Source organism: Carcharodon carcharias, chromosome 1 (assembly GCF_017639515.1).
Source record: "Carcharodon carcharias isolate sCarCar2 chromosome 1, sCarCar2.pri, whole genome shotgun sequence".
NCBI lineage: Eukaryota > Metazoa > Chordata > Chondrichthyes > Lamniformes > Lamnidae > Carcharodon > Carcharodon carcharias.
The window spans coordinates 150,276,045-150,293,348 of NC_054467.1; the positions used below are offsets into that span (position 1 = coordinate 150,276,045).

General features: G+C 45.1%; 1 protein-coding gene across 10 annotated transcripts in view; it reads left to right on the forward strand.

Moving 5' to 3' along the window:
• The window catches only part of dcun1d4 (DCN1, defective in cullin neddylation 1, domain containing 4 (S. cerevisiae)), a 116,308-nt gene that overhangs the window by 80,030 nt on the left and 18,974 nt on the right, over positions 1-17,304 (forward strand). For 7 of the 10 annotated variants that reach the window (XM_041184288.1, XM_041184271.1, XM_041184282.1 and 4 more), the window contains 3 exons: positions 3,988-4,092; positions 5,478-5,580; positions 6,212-6,545. In XM_041184288.1, the coding sequence (XP_041040222.1) occupies positions 3,988-4,092; positions 5,478-5,580; positions 6,212-6,354 (351 nt within the window). In that variant the 3' untranslated portion in view covers positions 6,355-6,545. Of the gene's footprint in view, positions 1-3,987; positions 4,093-5,477; positions 5,581-5,642; positions 5,915-6,211; positions 6,546-17,304 lie in introns of those variants that run through there. The other 3 variants (XM_041184325.1, XM_041184335.1, XM_041184306.1) reach the window with 3 other exon arrangements.

Here is a 17,304-nt window from a genome sequence, read left to right on the forward strand (position 1 = left end):
TCTATTCTCCATCAGTAAGCTAATGGAAGGGGTCATCAACATTGCTATCAAGCAGCACTTGCTTAGCAATAACCTGCTTACGTGCTCCATTTGGATTCCGCCAGGGCGCTCAGCTCCTGACCTCATTAAAGACTTGGTTCAAACATGGACAAAAGAGCTGAATGCCATAGGTGAGGTGAGAGTTGACTGCCGTTGACATCAAGGCAGCACTTGGTTGAGTATGGCATCAAGGATCCCTAGCAAAACTGGAGTCGATGGGAATCAGGGGGAAAATACTCTGCTGGTTAGAGTTATACCTAGCACAAAGGAAGATGGTTGTGGTTGTTCGAGGTCAATCATATCAGTTCCAGGGCATCACTGCAGGAGTTCCTCGGGGTAGTGTCCTAGGCCCAACCATCTTCAACTGCTTCATCAGTGACCTTTCTTCTATCCTAAGGTCAGAAGCGGGGATGTTTGTGCATTCAGCAGCAATGTTCAGCACCATTCATGATGACTCAGATACTGAAGCAACCCATGTCCAAATGTAGCAAGACCTGGACAATATCCAGGTTTGGGCTGACAAGTGGCTGGTAACATTTGTGCCAGGCAATGACCATCTTGAACGAAAGAGAATCTAACCATTGTCCCTTTACATTCAATGGCATTTCCATCGCTGAATTCCCCCACTATCGACATCCTGGGGGTTTCTATTGACCAGAAACTGAATTGGAAAAGCCATATAAATACTGTGGCTACAAGAGCAGGTCAGAGGCTAGGAATTCTGCAGCGAGTAATTCACTACCTGACTCCCCAAAGCCTGTCCACCAAGTTCAAGACTCAAGTCAGTAGTGGGATGGAATACTCTCCATTTGCCTGCTTGAATGCAGCTCCAGCAGCACTCTCAAAAAGCTTGACACTATTCAGGACAAATCAGCCTGCTTGATTGGCACCACATCCACAAACATTCACTCCCTCCACCACCTACACACAGTAGCAGCAGTGTGTACCATTTACAAGATGTACTCCAGGAACTCACCAATCCTCCTTAACATCTTCCAAACCCACAATCTCTACCACCTAGAAGGACAAGGGCAGCAGACAGATGGGAAAACCACCACCTGGAAGTTCCCCTCCAAGTCACACACCATCCTGACTTGGAATTATATCACCATTTCTTTACTGTGACTGGTGAAAATTCTGGAACTCCCTCCCTAACAGCACTGTGGGTGTATCTACACCACATGGACTGCAGCAGTTCAATGAGGCAGCTCACCACTGCCTTCTCAAGGGCAATTAAGGATGGGCAATAAATGCTGGCCTAGCCAGCGGCACCCACATTCCATGAATGAATAAAAATAAATGAGCTCACACAGCAGAAACTAAAGTGGTTTGTATTTTTAAAAATTATTAATAAAATAAGTAGCAGGATTAGCATCCCAATTTCTAAAGATGGAGAACATCAGAGTAAATTGTTGAAGCAAATTTAGACAACACAGCATTTTCAAAGGTGGATTTTTTTCCACTTTACTAGCCATTCTCAATACCAGTTGCTGTGGCGTCAGAAGAGGGCTCAGGAAAAAGATGGATTAATCATTTGCCTACTGTAGCAGTCTCTTGAAGAAATTCATTGCTTCTTTGTTTTTACAAAGACTAATTTTAAAAGCTCCTTTATAGTTTTGAAATTCAGCTTGTAATGTAACATTTCCCTATGAATGAGCATTCAGTGGGCTTTTAAATATAGTAAAACCTGTACAAATGGACATCCCAAAAACCTGAAACCAGCAAAAAGAGGTTACTTATTGTCAGACCTAAATAACTGCATTGTAATAAATACCTTAAAACCAAGGACAAACTCAAGTTATGAACTGCAGATATTTTTCAATGCAACAAATCCATTTTTACACCTTTCTCAAGGGCAATTAGGGATGAGCAACAAATGATAGCCTTCCCAGCAATGCTCACATTGCATGAAAGAATTTTTTAAAAAACATGGGATCTAAAGTAAGTACAAGATGCAATGGGTGGGGGAAAATATAGGGTTTGTGGAATGGGGATCACTTTACCCTAACACAGTGGCAGAGAAAACTGGGATTGAATGCTGACTTAGCTCTTTCCCAATGGTAGAGGAGTTTCTTTGCTGATATGGATGCTGGGTTAAGAACATTCTTTTCCATCAAAACCAGGAGCTGCACAGAAATAAATCGTACACTCTGGAAATGCTGCATGAGTCTCAAGGGCGTGCTGCCTTTAGATTATTTACATAGCGAACATCGCATTAAATTTTCACAGCAATGCACTCACTGACATCACTGGGTCGCCACCATATAGCCGCTTAGATTCCAGTCAGATGACTAGAGGTAGAAATCATCCATGTCAATGGGGAGGGTCCTGATGTCGGGCGGTCTCAGCACTTGGGGGAGGGTTGCAAGGTTTCCTGTACTATCACTTCTTGGTTTCCTCTCTTTGCTCATGGGTGGCCTCCCGTTCCTTGGAAATTTCTGCACAGTAGCTGCTTACATGAAATCATAGGGAAAGGTAGTCAATTACAGGGTCTCCAACCTTTAGCCATGTGATCATGTATTGTGTGCTCAGATGTCATGTGGTCAGAGTGATGCTTGTTCCCACCAAACCGGACAGTCGCTCAAATTTGTACCACCTGACTTCAGGTAGTGGAATCCTTTTTTTCCCACTCCTGTCAAAATCAGGTATTTTTAATTTAAGCTGGTATTAAGTGCAGAGCAGGGGAGTTTGGGGTGTAGAGTGTGAAAATGACCACAAAAGAGGGTAGCTTTGGTCAAACTGCAAGCAATGGATGTGAAGCATGAGCCAAGCATTCAAAACCCAACTGAGAATGGGTGAGCAGCTTGAGAGAATTGGAAACGGTAAAGCTGAACTTAGAGGATCACATCTCATTCCAGCAGTTTATCAGATACTGGTGAGCTGCCAACAGCCCCCTGCCCATCCCATCAATACTTCAAACATTAGCAGCTGCAGTACATGAAGAAAGGTGAGGGGGGCTGAAGGGCATTAATCTCTACCCACCACCTTCGCTATTTGATTGCCTAGGAGATCCCATTCTGGCCTTTTACCAGCCAAGGCTGCCAGGATCAGGAGACCCCTTCCTCAGCCAAAAAGGACTGTAGAATAACAATGAAGTTTGAAACCCAGGAAACAGAAAATAAACCAAGCTGACTTCACATGCTGCTGGCACGGCTCCAGAATTAGGCACAATCCCAGGTGAGGGTGATTTCAATAAAGAAATACTGCAGGGGATACAGCCTATCCTGGAATTCTTGACTTATCCTTAGTGTTCATACAGTGACCATCTTGGAAGTAACAAACAACACTTTATTCAAGTTCTTAAGTGTTCCAAATTTAAAGTTTCACTGGAAAGCTTCAACTGATGACTTGTTCTCTATTAACAGAGTGGCTGTGGCAAGAAACAACTTACTGAAGTCACTGGCTGACATACAGGACCTCCTCTGTGGCTGCGTGCCAATTTCATCTGAAATGCATAGGATCTATTCTAGCACAGCTTACAAATTATCTTCAGACAAAGAAATTCTTTCATCAGACTAATTTGCCTTACTAACTTTAAAAATATCCATATATTGTATCTGATGTGTAGCTTTTAAAACTTTGGAGAGAAATTAATTTGCCTTGCACCAATGCATCATTCTTCATTGATATCATTGAAGTGCACAGCAAAGGTAGGAGCCTGTGATGTTGCCTGCTCTTAGGGAAGGGATTTAGGTCTGGAAGCTACATGAGTTAACTTTAGTGCAACATTTCAAGAGAGAAATTATGTAGCGCCAAAATATCTGCATTTGAAATAAGTGAAAACGTGCATATATAATTATGATGCAAGTATTAAAACAGCCAATTAATATAGCAGTGCAAACAAGGTGCTAAAATGTTGCCAGGCATCTTTAGAAAATTAAATGACTTAACTTGTGCCCTCCTGCGCTCCTGTTGTATATATTTTATGTTTATAATTTCTCTTGTCAGGAAAAGGATCAGCGCAGTTTGGAGATTAGCACTGCTAAATGCATGCTCGGACTACTTCTAGGAAAAACCTGGCCACTCTTTCCAGCCTTCCATCAATTCCTTGAGGTATTAAAATATGAACTATTTTTAGTTCCAACTAATTATGCCACTATTACTGCAATATTTAAGTTGAATGTGTAAAAGCTGTTCCTGCATGACTAAGATTTCATGTACTCTGCCCAAAAATGTCAAATATTTAGAGAAACTAAATTAGGTATAATTTCCTTTTCAAAATTGATGTACAGTTACCTATAATTCAAACAATGGGATCAATTTTCAATTGTTTAAAGATTTTTTTAAATTATTGTTGCATGACCCAAGTGCTTGATGGAAGAATGTAGTTATTTGCAGTCTGACTAAAAATAGCACTGTTGAGGAGAAACAGGATTAATAGAATTCATTGGGAAAAAAAGGCATCACATAGCAATTTTGTGGGAATTATTTGTGAAATAAACTCTTCTTTGGGCAAAGAAAACACAAGGTTAAACTTGACCTAATTCCACCATTCGTCAGCATTCTCCTCTCCTGAAGATTGTAATTGCATAATGCTAACAACTGCAGAAGACCTGCACAAGTGGCTGACCTTTTTGTTTGAAGCCAGATACTGAGCATTCACCAAGCGATTTGACTGAACAACTGTTCCTTCCTTACCATACCTCCTTTTTATTTTCGCCCCATGTATTTCTCAAATGCCTTTAAATGTTTTTTCTACATCAACATTCCCCAATTTGTTGCCACTAGCCACAATTGGGAATTGAGATGTGGTTAGTTGCATTTCTGATTATATAAGAATGAGTTACAGATACTGTCAATAGACGTGATCTCAATGCCCATACTCCTACTGCATGTGTACTTAACTTCTTTGTACATTTGTTGGTAAAATAATGAAGAAAAGCAGAGCGTCCAAGTGTTTCTTGATTGTGATTGCTTTACTTCATTATTCAATTTGCATGTTAAAATCACAGATAAATGTGCTTTACATGTATATTATGTGAGTGTATTAAGGCCATTTCTACTAAATGTCTTGCATGTGGCTATAACTGTCACCATGGGCACACCTGTCATTGGTCACCCATTTCTACTAGGCAACATTCCTACATCAAAACACTCAAATTTTTGTACTAATGTCTTAGTGTAATGTTGCATGTCAATGTCAAACAATTCCACGTTTCAAATGAATTGGACTACACATGATGGGGTGTATATAGCTTGAGAATTCCTAGTTTTAAACTTCAAAAAAACTGTTCTCCAATTGATTTGGTAACACATTGGCATCTTCTCTTTACATTTACTGAAGTATGCCACTAAATTGAGGTCCTGTAGCAAAATGTGAGTGGTGAAGAATGGTATTTTTGCCACAATATTAGTAAAGTAGAACCAATTTGTTTTTCTGCATCATCAAGACATGTGAAATGATTCTATGGCATCTTTAAATTTTATGTTCCACGCAGCAATCTAAGTATAAAGTGATCAACAAGGACCAGTGGTGCAATGTGCTCGAATTTAGCAGAACAATTAACCTTGATCTTAGCAACTATGATGAAGATGGGGCTTGTAAGTACATTAGTTAGATCTCTTTAACCGTCTTTGTTTTCTCCTTGTCTTTTTCCCTTTAGCGCCCATGGCTGAGGGAGTGAGAAACAACTGACTGCTGAAAAAAGATGTTCTGAGATCTGATGCTGGAAGGTGTACAGACTAATCAATGATGACTTTTCCTAACATTTCCCTTTTCTCCAGGGAAGCACTAAGTCCATTTCTTAGCCTCTCCTCATAGTGATGAAATGGAGGTTGAGAACTTGATATGAATGGATTGCAGGTGTAAACCAGCATTCCACATTTTGTAGTTCACTGAGACTTTATCTTAGAAATAAAGCAATAGAAAAGTTCAGTTCTAAAAGCATAAATTAATAGTTTAAGATAATACATGTACTGGAACCAATTACTATATTGCAGTTGGAATACGTTACAGATCTGATGAAGTACTTTGAAAGTACTGTTTTAATATGTACTTTTAACTTGGATCACTTCGTATCAACCTGGGACGAGACCGAGAACTAATACCTGAAAATGCGCTTGCCGCCTTTAAAGTTTAAGTATTGTTGTTTAAATCAACATGAATGCATATTGGTCTACCGCTAATTTCAGCTATTTTCTGTACGCTGCCATCATTTTGTTTTTCTTCCAGTGATATGTTCTGGAGAGCTTGGGCAGAATCATCCGTGCCTGCTGACGTCTGGCGTGTTTGGTGGCATGAGCAGACATTTTGGCGAAAAGGCCAAAAATTGGTTTCACAACGACGTGAAACCAGTTTGCAAGTGTCCATTCTGACCATCGATGGTGGGCTGTGTTTCTTGTCATCGGATGTCAGGAATCTCATTGTAATACATCAGCATATAATTTATAAGGCTAGCCCCACCCCACATCGTCCGCCCATGTCGGCTTGATTGCACGCCGACATGTTTCACAACAGCATATAGAAGGCATGCACTTGGCGACTGCACTTTGAGGAGAACTCTGAGGTGAGTGCACAGTAACATTGCAGAGCGGGCGCAGGGGATGCCTGTTGGCCTTCAAGGTTGAGGTGCATTGGGGGTGGGGAGGGGGCAAAGGCTGCCTTGCAGTTGAGGCGATTTTGGGGGTGGGGGACGGCTGCCCTGTTGTTGAAGATAGCGCACAAGCATGTGCAAGGTTGGGACGGAGCGGTGGTGAGGAAAGTGGCCACGCATTAGGGACACCTAGTATAAAGTGACCATTCCTCTGCAGCTAAGACAGTTCAGGCCAAGCCACATTGATGTGATTTTAATTGGGCCTCTAGCTAATCTGCCCACTCGAGCAATGCAGAGGCATCAAAGTGCCACCAGAGCTTTTCACCCCTTGGGCACAGACTGCAAAGAAATGAAAGTTTTGGTGGACTACAGAACAGTTGGACAATATCTTCTGGGGTCCACAGAGGCTGCAGGGATGCCTCCTTGGGGGCAAGGGCTACCCACAGAGGATGTGGCTGATGACACCTGTGCGGCGGCCTCAGACTGCAGCAGAGTGAAGTTATAACGAGGCTCATGCTACAACTCTCAACTTGGTGGAGCAAACCATCAGGATGCTGTAAATGATGTCCCAGTGTCTGGACTAGTCTGGTGGAGCCCTGCAGTATAGTCCACAGAGGGTGTCATGCATCATCATCACCTGTGCCCTTTGCAGCGTCAGGTTACAATGGGGAGATGAGTTGGCTGAGGAGGAGATGCAGGAGCTGGAAGTCTCCTCTGATGAGGGTGAGGAGGTCCTCGAAGGTAACAATGATGGGGATGAGGCCCTCACACTGGTCAGATGAGACAGGCATACTTGGGCAGCCCTCATAGCTGCTAGATTTGTGGGGGGTGATAACAACATGCAATGAGGAGACAGCATGAGATCCTCGCATTACATCTATGAATGTTTGCCTCCAGTCTGGCTTATGGCAGCACACATACTCTGTGATAATGCCCTGTCTTGGATATGCAGTGGAGGCCCTGATAGTCACAGGATTGCAGGAGGATGATGACCTGCAGTGTAGACACTCCATAGATCTTCACATAGCCTCTGAGAATGTCTGGCTGAGGGTAGATGGCTTGCGCTCTGTGTTCAGGATCATGTAGAGACACAGCCATGAAACTTTTAAAAGCATCTGACCCTTTGCCTTCAGCACCTGAGCCCTTCAGGAGCACAGCATCACTGGTCACATAAGCTGAAGAGATGAGGGTCAGCCCCATGTTAAAGGTGCTGAGAGCACACAGTTTATGATGGAACTCTGTGGTGCCTGCCCACAACATTCTGGTAGCAATGATGAGCACCATCGAGGTGCAGGCATCAGCAATGAGTCCAGGGAGTGAGAAGCCGGACCATCATTTTGGTCTGAAGACTGCGCGAAGCACAAGGAAGAGGCCCTGGACTGAGACACCTGCCTTTATCTTGTGCAGAAAGATTTCACATCTGAGTGACAAGAACACTGCTCATCAGAACAAGGAGTCATAGGCAGGGAGACATTTTTGGGAGTTTATTGGCAATAGTGAACATTATGTACAAGTGGTTAAAACCCATGCCCAGGCTGTGCAACTGTATCATCTTAACCTTTCTAACCTTGCTGCTACATCTTAGTGCTCCCCAGACATCCACAGCAGAGCTGGTGACCTTGGCGGGCTTCCTTTTGGAGGACCAAGACCTGGGGAGCCCTGGCCTGCTTTCGGTGACCTGCTTTGTGTCCGTGGCAACCTCCTCAAACTGTGGAGTTAGAGCTGCTGGGGTCACAAGAAGAGGGAATTCGGATGGGCTAGACACTCCCGGAGTCACCTGGGTGGGTGGTCCCAGGGTCTGCACCTGCTGATCCTTCTCCCTATGGGTGCCAGAGGGCGCTGGCTGACTCCTTGAGAAGGGAAAGCTGGAGGGAGATCGAGCTGCCATGCATTCCTCTCAGTACACACTGTTGGAGGCCAACTATGGCGTCAACGATGGAGTTCAACCTGTGCAGCAGTGCAGGAGCGCCGTCCTGGACCAAAGCCTCCATGGTAGCTGCCATCCTATCAGTGTTGACCTCGGTGCATTGGCATGCTGGCGCTATCACCTCTGCCTGGAGGCGGACTGGACTTCTCCATCGTGCCTTGCAATCTGAGGAGTGCAGCGGACATCCCTTCCTGATGTTCCCAAGCTTGCTTTTGCAGCTCCGGCAATGTGACATGACCGAGTCCATACTTGGATTCAGCAAATTTCTGCCCTCCAGCAGTCCTCCGAGTGCCAGGGACCTGGCAAGTCCCTGTCACTGCCTTCTGTGGATCAGAGTGCAATCTGCTCTCCAGATTATGATCCTGGGGCTACTGTAAAACTAGGCCCCACTGAGGTGTGTGTGAAGGGTGTGGGTGAGTGCTATGACGGGACTTCAAGGGAGGGTGCCTTAAGATTCCTCTTCAGAGGTTTCTCCTGGGCTTGATTGGAGGCTCTGGATCATGGACTCTGTTGGCTGTTTGGCCGACGTGCCTGCGATAGCAAGGGGAGATAATTGGTGCATGGCAGTGGCCTCTGAAACAGGGCACATCACTCACAGCATTGTTGTCTGGATGTTGCACTACTGGATCCTCACTTGGTAGAGCACCGCTGACCCCTCAGTCAGCACAGGAATGGTCCAGACGCTCGCCGGCCAGCTCTATTTTCAAAGTACGAGAGAATCTTGATTTCAGGCATTCCTTTACCAGTTACTGACCTCTCCCTCTTGTACGCCAGCTTCTGCATTATGTCCTGCATAAATACAAATAGAGAGAGTTTAAACAGGACGCCTGCCAGGCCAGATGATAAGTATAAAAACAAAAAAACTGCAGATGCTGGAAATCCAAAACAAAAACAGAATTACCTGGAAAAACTCAGCAGGTCTGGCAGCATCGGCGGAGAAGAAAAGAGTTGACGTTTTGAGTCCTCATGACCCTTCAACAGAACTTGAGTTCGAGTCCAAGAAAGAGTTGAAATATAAGCTGGTTTAAGGTGTGTGGGGGGGGGAGCGGAGAGAGAGAGAGAAGTGGAGGGGGGGGGCGGGGTTTGGTTGTAGGGACAAACAAGCAGTGATAGAAGCAGATCATCAAAAGATGTCAACAACAATAGAACAAAAGAAGACATAGGTGTTAAAGTTGGTGATATTATCTAAACGAATATGCTAATTAAGAATGGATGGTAGGGCACTCAAGGTATAGCTCTAGTGGGGGTGGAGGGAGCATAAAAGATTTTAAAATATTTAAAAATAATGGAAATAGGTGAGAAAAGAAAAATCTATATTTTTTATTGGAAAAAAAAAAGGAAGGGAGAAACAGAAAGGAGGTGGGGATGGGGGAGGGAGCTCAAGAGCTAAAGTTGTTGAATTCAATATTCAGTCCGGAAGGCTGTAAAGTGCCTTGTCGGAAGATGAGGTGTTGTTCCTCCAGTTTGCGTTGGGCTTCACTGGAACAATGCAGCAAGCCAAGGACAGACGTGTGGGCAAGAGAGCAGGGTGGAGTGTTAAAATGGCAAGCGACAGGGAGGTTTGGGTCATTCTTGCGGACAGACTGCAGGTGTTCTGCAAAGCAGTCGCCCAGTTTACATTTGATCTCTCCAATGTAGAGGAGACCACATTGGGAGCAACGAATGCAGTAGACTAAGTTGGGGGAAATGCAAGTGAAATGCTGCTTCACTTGGACGGTGAGGAGAGAGGAAGTGAAGGGGCACGTGTTACATCTTTTGCGTGGGCATGGGGTGGTGCCATAGGAGGGGGTTGAGGAGTAGGGGGTGATGGAGGAGTGGACCAGGGTGTCCCGGAGGGAGCGATCCCTACGGAATGCCGATAAGGGGGGTGAAGGGAAGATGTGTTTGGTGGTGGCATCATGCTGGAGTTGGTGGAGGATGATCCTTTGAATGTGGAGGCTGGTGGGGTGATAAGTGAGGACAAGGGGGACCCTATCATGTTTCTGGGAGAGAGGAGAAGGCGTGAGGGCGGATGCGCAGGAGATGGGCCGGACATGGTTGAGGGCCCTGTCAACGACCGTGGGTAGAAAACCTCGGTTAAGGCAGAAGGAGGACATGTCAGAGGAACTGTTTTTGAAGGTAGCATCATCGGAACAGATGCGACGGAGGAGAAGGAACTGAGAGAATGGGATGGAGTCCTTACAGGAAGCGGGGTGTGAGGAGCTGTAGTCGAGGTAGCTGTGGGAGGCGGTGGGTTTGTAATAGATATTGGTGTACAGTCTATCACCAGAGATTGAGACAGAGAGGTCAAGGAAGGGAAGGGAAGTGTCAGTGATGGACCACGTGAAAATGATGGAGGGGTGGAGATTGGAAGCAAAATTAATAAATTTTTCTAAGTCCTGACGAGAGCGTGAAGCAGCACCGAAGTATTCATCGACGTACCAGAGAAAGAGTTGTGGAAGGGGGCCGGAGCAGGACTGGAACAAGGAATGTTCCACATACCCCATAAAGAGACAGGCATAGCTGGGGCCCATGTGGGTACCCATAGCCACACCTTTTATTTGGAGGAAGTGAGAGGAGTTGAAGGAGAAATTGTTCAGCGTGAGAACAAGTTCAGCCAGACGGAGGAGAGTAGTGGTGGATGGGGATTGTTCGGGCCTCTGTTCGAGGAAGAAGCTAAGGGCCCTCAGAAAATCCTGGTGGAGGATGGAGGTGTAGAGGGATTGGACTTCCATGGTGAAGAGGAAGCGGTTGGGGCCAGGGAACTGGAAATTGTTGATGTGACGTAAGGTGTCAGAGGAATCACGGATGTAGATGGGAAGGGACTGGACAAGGGGAGAGAGAAGGGAGTCAAGATAACGAGAAATGAGTTCTGTGGGGCAGGAGCAAGCTGAGACGATAGGTCTACCGGGGCAGTTCTGTTTGTGGATTTTGGGTAGGAGATAGAAGCGGGCCGTCCGAGGTTGGGCGACTATCAGGTTGGAAGCTGTGGGAGGAAGATCCCCAGAGGAGATGAGGTCAGTGACAGTCCTGGAAACAATGGCTTGATGTTCAGTGGTGGGGTCATGGTCCAGGGAGAGGTAGGAGGAAGTGTCTGCGAGTTGACGCTCAGCCTCCGCGAGGTAGAGGTCAGTGCGCCAGACAACAACAGCACCACCCTTGTCAGCGGGTTTGATGACAATGTCAGGATTGGACCTGAGAGAATGGAGTGCAGTAAGTTCAGAGAGAGACAGGTTAGAATGGGTGAGAGGAGCAGAGAAATTGAGATGACTAATGTCGCGCCGACAGTTCTCAAAAGATCAAGAGAAGGTAAGAATCCAGAGGGAGGGGTCCAGGTGGAGGGAGAATATTGGAGATGGGTAAAAGGATCCATTGAACTGGGAGAGGACTCCTGCCCAAAGAAGTGAGCCCGGAGAAGAAGACGGTGGAAGAAGAGTTCAGCATCATGCCTGAGCCCAAAATTCATTGAGGTGAGGGCGTAAGGGTATGAAACTAAGTCCTTTGCTGAGCACTGAACGTTCAGCATCGGAGAGGGGAAGGTCAGGGGGTATAGTGAATACACGGCTGGGGCTGGGATTGTAAGATGGGGTGGGGACGGAGGGATGGGCAGGGGTGGAGGGTCCTAGATGGGTGTTGGTGTCGATGCTTGTTGGAGCTTGCGTTCCTTAGCACTTGAGAGAAAGAGAAAAAGTTTCTTGTTGAGGCGTCGGATGAGCCGAAGAATAAAATGAAACTGGGGGCACGCGCAGCTTTGAAAAAGGGTACGGCGGTGCTGCTGGAGGGAGAGGTCGAGTGTGTTCATATGGCGGCGCATGGCACTGAGTGTGGATTTCAGAATGTGACGAGAACAGCAGTCTGAGAAACGTTTTATGTCCCGGAAATACCTGTAATCCTGGGTGGGTTCGAAACATGAGGGGTGGAATTTCAGTTGAAATCCACGTGGGGTAAGTCGGAGACGGAGACAGTCACTGAGAAAGGAGATATGGCTGTGAAAGCGGGTTTTAGTAAACACCTTGTCAAACACCAGGAGGGAAATGGAAAGCAATGAAGGTGAGCAAGAATGACCCAAACCTCCCTGTCGCTTGCCATTTTAACACTCCACCCTGCTCTCTTGCCCACATGTCTGTCTTTGGCTTGCTGCATTGTTCCAGTGAAGCCCAACGCAAACTGGAGGAACCACACCTCATCTTCCGACTAGGCACTTTACAGCCTTCCAGACTGAATATTGAATTCGACAACTTTAGGTCTTGAGCTCCCTCCTCCATCCCCACCCCCTTTCTGTTTCCCCCTTCCTTTTTTTTTCAATAAATTATATAGATTTTTCTTTTCCCACGTATTTCCATTATTTTTAAATATTTTAAAATCTTTTATGCTCCCTCCACACCTTAAACCAGCTTATATTTCAACTCATTCTTGGACTCGAACTCAAGTTCTGTCGAAGGGTCATGAGGACTCGAAACAACTCTTTTCTTCTCCGCCGATGCTGCCAGACCTGCTGAGTTTTCCAGATGTATGCCTGGCATGTGTGGGTGGTGAGTGGTCCCTTGAACTGGCAGTGAATGAGGGCCCCTGTGGATGTGTGATGGGTTTGAGTGTGAAAGTTGAGTGATGAGAAGAGTGACTTAGTGGAATGAAGGAGAACATTGGCCCTCTTGTGGCACTGTATGGCTGTCCTCTTCTCCAGGGTGTTGGTTGACTGCTACTGCCTCCCAAGCTGGATTGGTCATGTTGTTGCCCATCCTGCAGCCAGAACAGGGGTAGAAGACATCACGGCGTGCCTCCACTGCATTCAATAGATGCACTAGGGGCGTGTCATTGAACCTAGGAACTGCAGTCTTTTTGCCTTTCAGGGTCATGTCTTCTTTACAGCAGTTGTGAACTGGAAGCACAGAGGTGTGCGCGCAGCTGGACTTTAAATATGGCACTCGGTGTGATGAAGCGATGAGATAATGACGTGGGTGAATGAGAGCCTGCCCGCCACGAAAACGGCATGTTTCCTATGAATGCATAATTAATGTGGCAGATTTGGGATGATTTGGTGTGAAAAACCACCATCGTGGCTGGCAGGTAAAACATCGTTTTACTCGCCCGCTACCACACTTAGTGCAAACCTGGGACAATTCCACCCATTGGCTTTGCAGCATTCTATACTCTCACTAAATTGAGCAGTTGAAATTGAATTTGTACATAATTATTGAGTAGCATTTGGCAGTCATCTATGCCACACACTAAGTGGGATGATCGCCATAATGACCTTCATTCCAAACTCTACTGCGGTTCTATTCCTGATTATGTTTCTCCTCTTATGGGAACCTTCTACAGAATGTCAGACACTCGAGTCTCTCCCTTATTTAGTATTGATAATTGTTATATAGTGATACTAATACTGTAGGTGTTTTAGTACAATTTCACTTATTTGTATAATGAGTTTTCAAAATTCAAAGCTTTTGTGATGCTTAGTTGCCAACTGTGGCTCCAAATTTGTAGGTGCGCTTGTCAAAGTACGGTAAATAAAATTGTTGAACTGCAGATGCAGAAAACCCCTATGTGGGAATATGATGCAGTGGCAATATTGGAGACTTGATTCAAAATGGGACTAGGTACTAAATATTCCTGGATATAAGGTATCGAAGAAAGAGGGGGAACTAAAGGAGGGTGGTTGCAGTTTTGGTGATTAGGGAGAACAAAGTGGATCAAATGTCATAACACAGAACATTTAGGGAATATAGCTAACCTAAACTTTATGTTACTGTGGAAAAGGACAAGGACCAATCCAGAATAAAAATACTTAATTGGAAGAGGGCTAATTTCATGGGATGAAAGTAGGTTTTGCCCCAGGTAAATCAGAATGGAAAAATTGGTAGGCAAAACAGTAACAGAACGATGAGTTGCCTTTTAAAAAGGAGATCCTTTAGGCACTGCCTCGGTATATTTCTGTGAGGGGGAAAGGTAAGGCAACCAAAGCCAAGCTCCCTGGGTAATAAGAGGTAGAGAGTAAGATGAAGGAAAACCAGTTTGTGCATGACACATGTCAGGTTGATAATTCAAGTGACTGGATAGCTTTTTACGAGGATACTGACAGAGGTAAGGGGGGATGTTATGAAGGCACTGGCCATTATTTTATGATCATCCTTTAAATACAGGAATGGTGCCAAAGGATTGGAGAATTGCAAATGTTACACCTTCGTTCAAAAAAGGGTGCAAGGATCTTAGTCAACTTCACAGCAACTGCAGGTGAGCCAGTTTAACCCCCGGAGACGGGAAAGCTTTTAGAAATTATAATCCAGAACAAAATTGACAGCCGTTTGGTCAAGGGTAGATTATTAAGGAAAGAAATCTTGGATTTGTTAAAGGCAAATTATGTTCACCTGACTTGATTTGAATTGACCTTTTGATGAGGTAACTGAGAGGTTTGATTAGGGTAATACAGTCGTATACATGGGCTTGCAAAAGTCTTTTGCAAAGTGCTGCATAATAGGATTGCCAGCAAAGTTGAAGCCCATGGAATATAAGAGACAGTGGCAGCATGGATACAAAGTTGACTGAGTGGTTAATAGGAAAAGAGTAGTGGTGAACAGTTATTTTTTCAGATTGGGGGAAGGAGTACAGTGAGCTACCCCCAAGAAGTCAGTACTAGAACCACTGCTTATCTTGATGTATATTAATCATCTAGACTTGGATTTAGACAATTTCAAAATTTTCAGCTGACACAAAACTTGGAAGTATTATCAACTGAGGAGGATAGTGATAGACTTGTAGGATATAGACAGGCTAGTGGAATAGGCGCAGGTAGCAGATGAAGTTTAATGCAGAGAAATGTGCAGTTGATTAAGATCAATGGCAAAATCCTGGAAAATGTGGACCATTTTCCATATCTTGGAGCACCCCGCCTTGATGAAGGCACATATAGATGATGAAATTCATCATCACCTCCAATGTACCAGCTCAGCCTTTGGCCCACTGAGGAAAAGAGTATTTGAGGATGAAGATCTCAAACCTGAGAATATGTCATGGCTTATCAAGCAGCAGTGATCTCGGCACTCCTATATGCTTCGGAGACTTGGACAGCCTACAGAAGGCACCTCAAAACACTAGAGATGTATCACTAGTGGTGCCTTTGCAAGACCCTCCAAATCCCGTGACAAGAAAGGTAGTCCAACGGCCGCATACTCTGTCAAGTCAACATACCCAGCATTGAGGTGCTAATCACTCAAAACCAGCTCCACAGGGCAGGACATGTCGTTCATATGCCTGACTCCATGATCCCAAAGTAACTGTTCTACTTGGAACTCAGTTACTACATGAGATTCCCAAGGGGACAGAGGAAACACTTGGGATGTCTGCAGAGCATTCCTGAAGAGATCTGACATCCCTGCTGATTCATGGTCAGTCACAGGACAGGGACTCCCATACTGGAGAATGCTTCTTTGGGAAGGCATCAAACACATTAGGAGAGTTTGTCGGGAGCACAGAGAGAGAGAGAGAGCACTCAGGTCCAAAAACCTCATCTGCCTGACTCTTCAGGCACCACTTGCCCTGTGTGTGGCAGAGTCTGCAGATCACACATTGGATCTATCAGCCATTTCAGATGGGATGGAAGCATGTCATTCTCGATCCCATTTGGTAGGAAGAATGAGGAGAAGCAATATAAACTTGAAGATACAATTCTAAAGTGGGTGCAGGAACAGAGACTTGGGGTATATGTGCACAAATTGTTGAAGGTGACAGGGCAGGCTGAGAAAGTCATTAAAAAGACATACCAGAACCTGGGCTTCATAAATAGAGGCATAAAGTGCAAAAGCAAACAAGTTATCATGAAGCTTTAGAAAGTACTGGTTTGTCCTCTTAAGTATTGTGCCCAATTCTAGGCACTACACTTCAGGAAAAATGTAGAGGCTTTAGAAAAGGGATAGAAAGTATTTGAGAATGATTTCAGTGATGAGGGATTTCAGATTTGTGGATAGATTGGAGAAACTGGGTTTCTTCTCCTTAGAGAAGAGAAAAATGAGAGAGATTTGAGAGGTGATCAAAATCATGAGGCATCTAGACAGAGCAGATGGAAAGAAACTGTTCATATTGGCAGAAAGGTCAAGAACCAGAGAACTCTGATACAAGATAAGTAGAAAAAGAAGCAACAGTGACAATCGTTGTGTGGCACTACCACCATGCTACATGGGATAGATTTCAAACAGATTTAGCAACTCAAGACTGGGCAACCAAGAGGTGCTGTGGGCCATCAGCAGCAGCAGAATTGTACTCTACCACAATCCATAACCTCATGGCACAGCATATCCCCAACTCTACCATTACCACCAAGCCAGGGGACCAGCCCTGGTTCAGAAGAGTTCAGGAGTACATGCCAGGAGCAGCACCAGGCATGCCTAAAAATGGGGTGTCAACCCGGTGAAGCTACAACACAGGACTAGCATGTTAAACAGCATAAGCAATAAGTGATAGAACTAAGCGATTCCACAACCAACCGAACAAATCCAAACTCTGCAGCCCTGCCGCATCCAGTTGTGATTAGTGGTGGGCAATTAAACAACTCGGTGGAGGAGAAGGTGCCACAAATAGCCCCATCCTCTATGATGTGGGAGACCAGCACATCAGTGGAAAAGGTGAGGCTGAAGCATTTGCAACAATTTTTAGCCAGAAATGCTGAGTGGATGATCATCTTGGCCTCCCCTGGAGGTCCCCAGCATCACAGGTGCTAGTCTGCACTCCACGTGATATCAAGAAATGTCTGAAGGCACTGGATACTGCAAAGGATATGGGCCCTGACAACATTCCAACAATAGTACTGAAGACTTGTACTCCATGACTTGC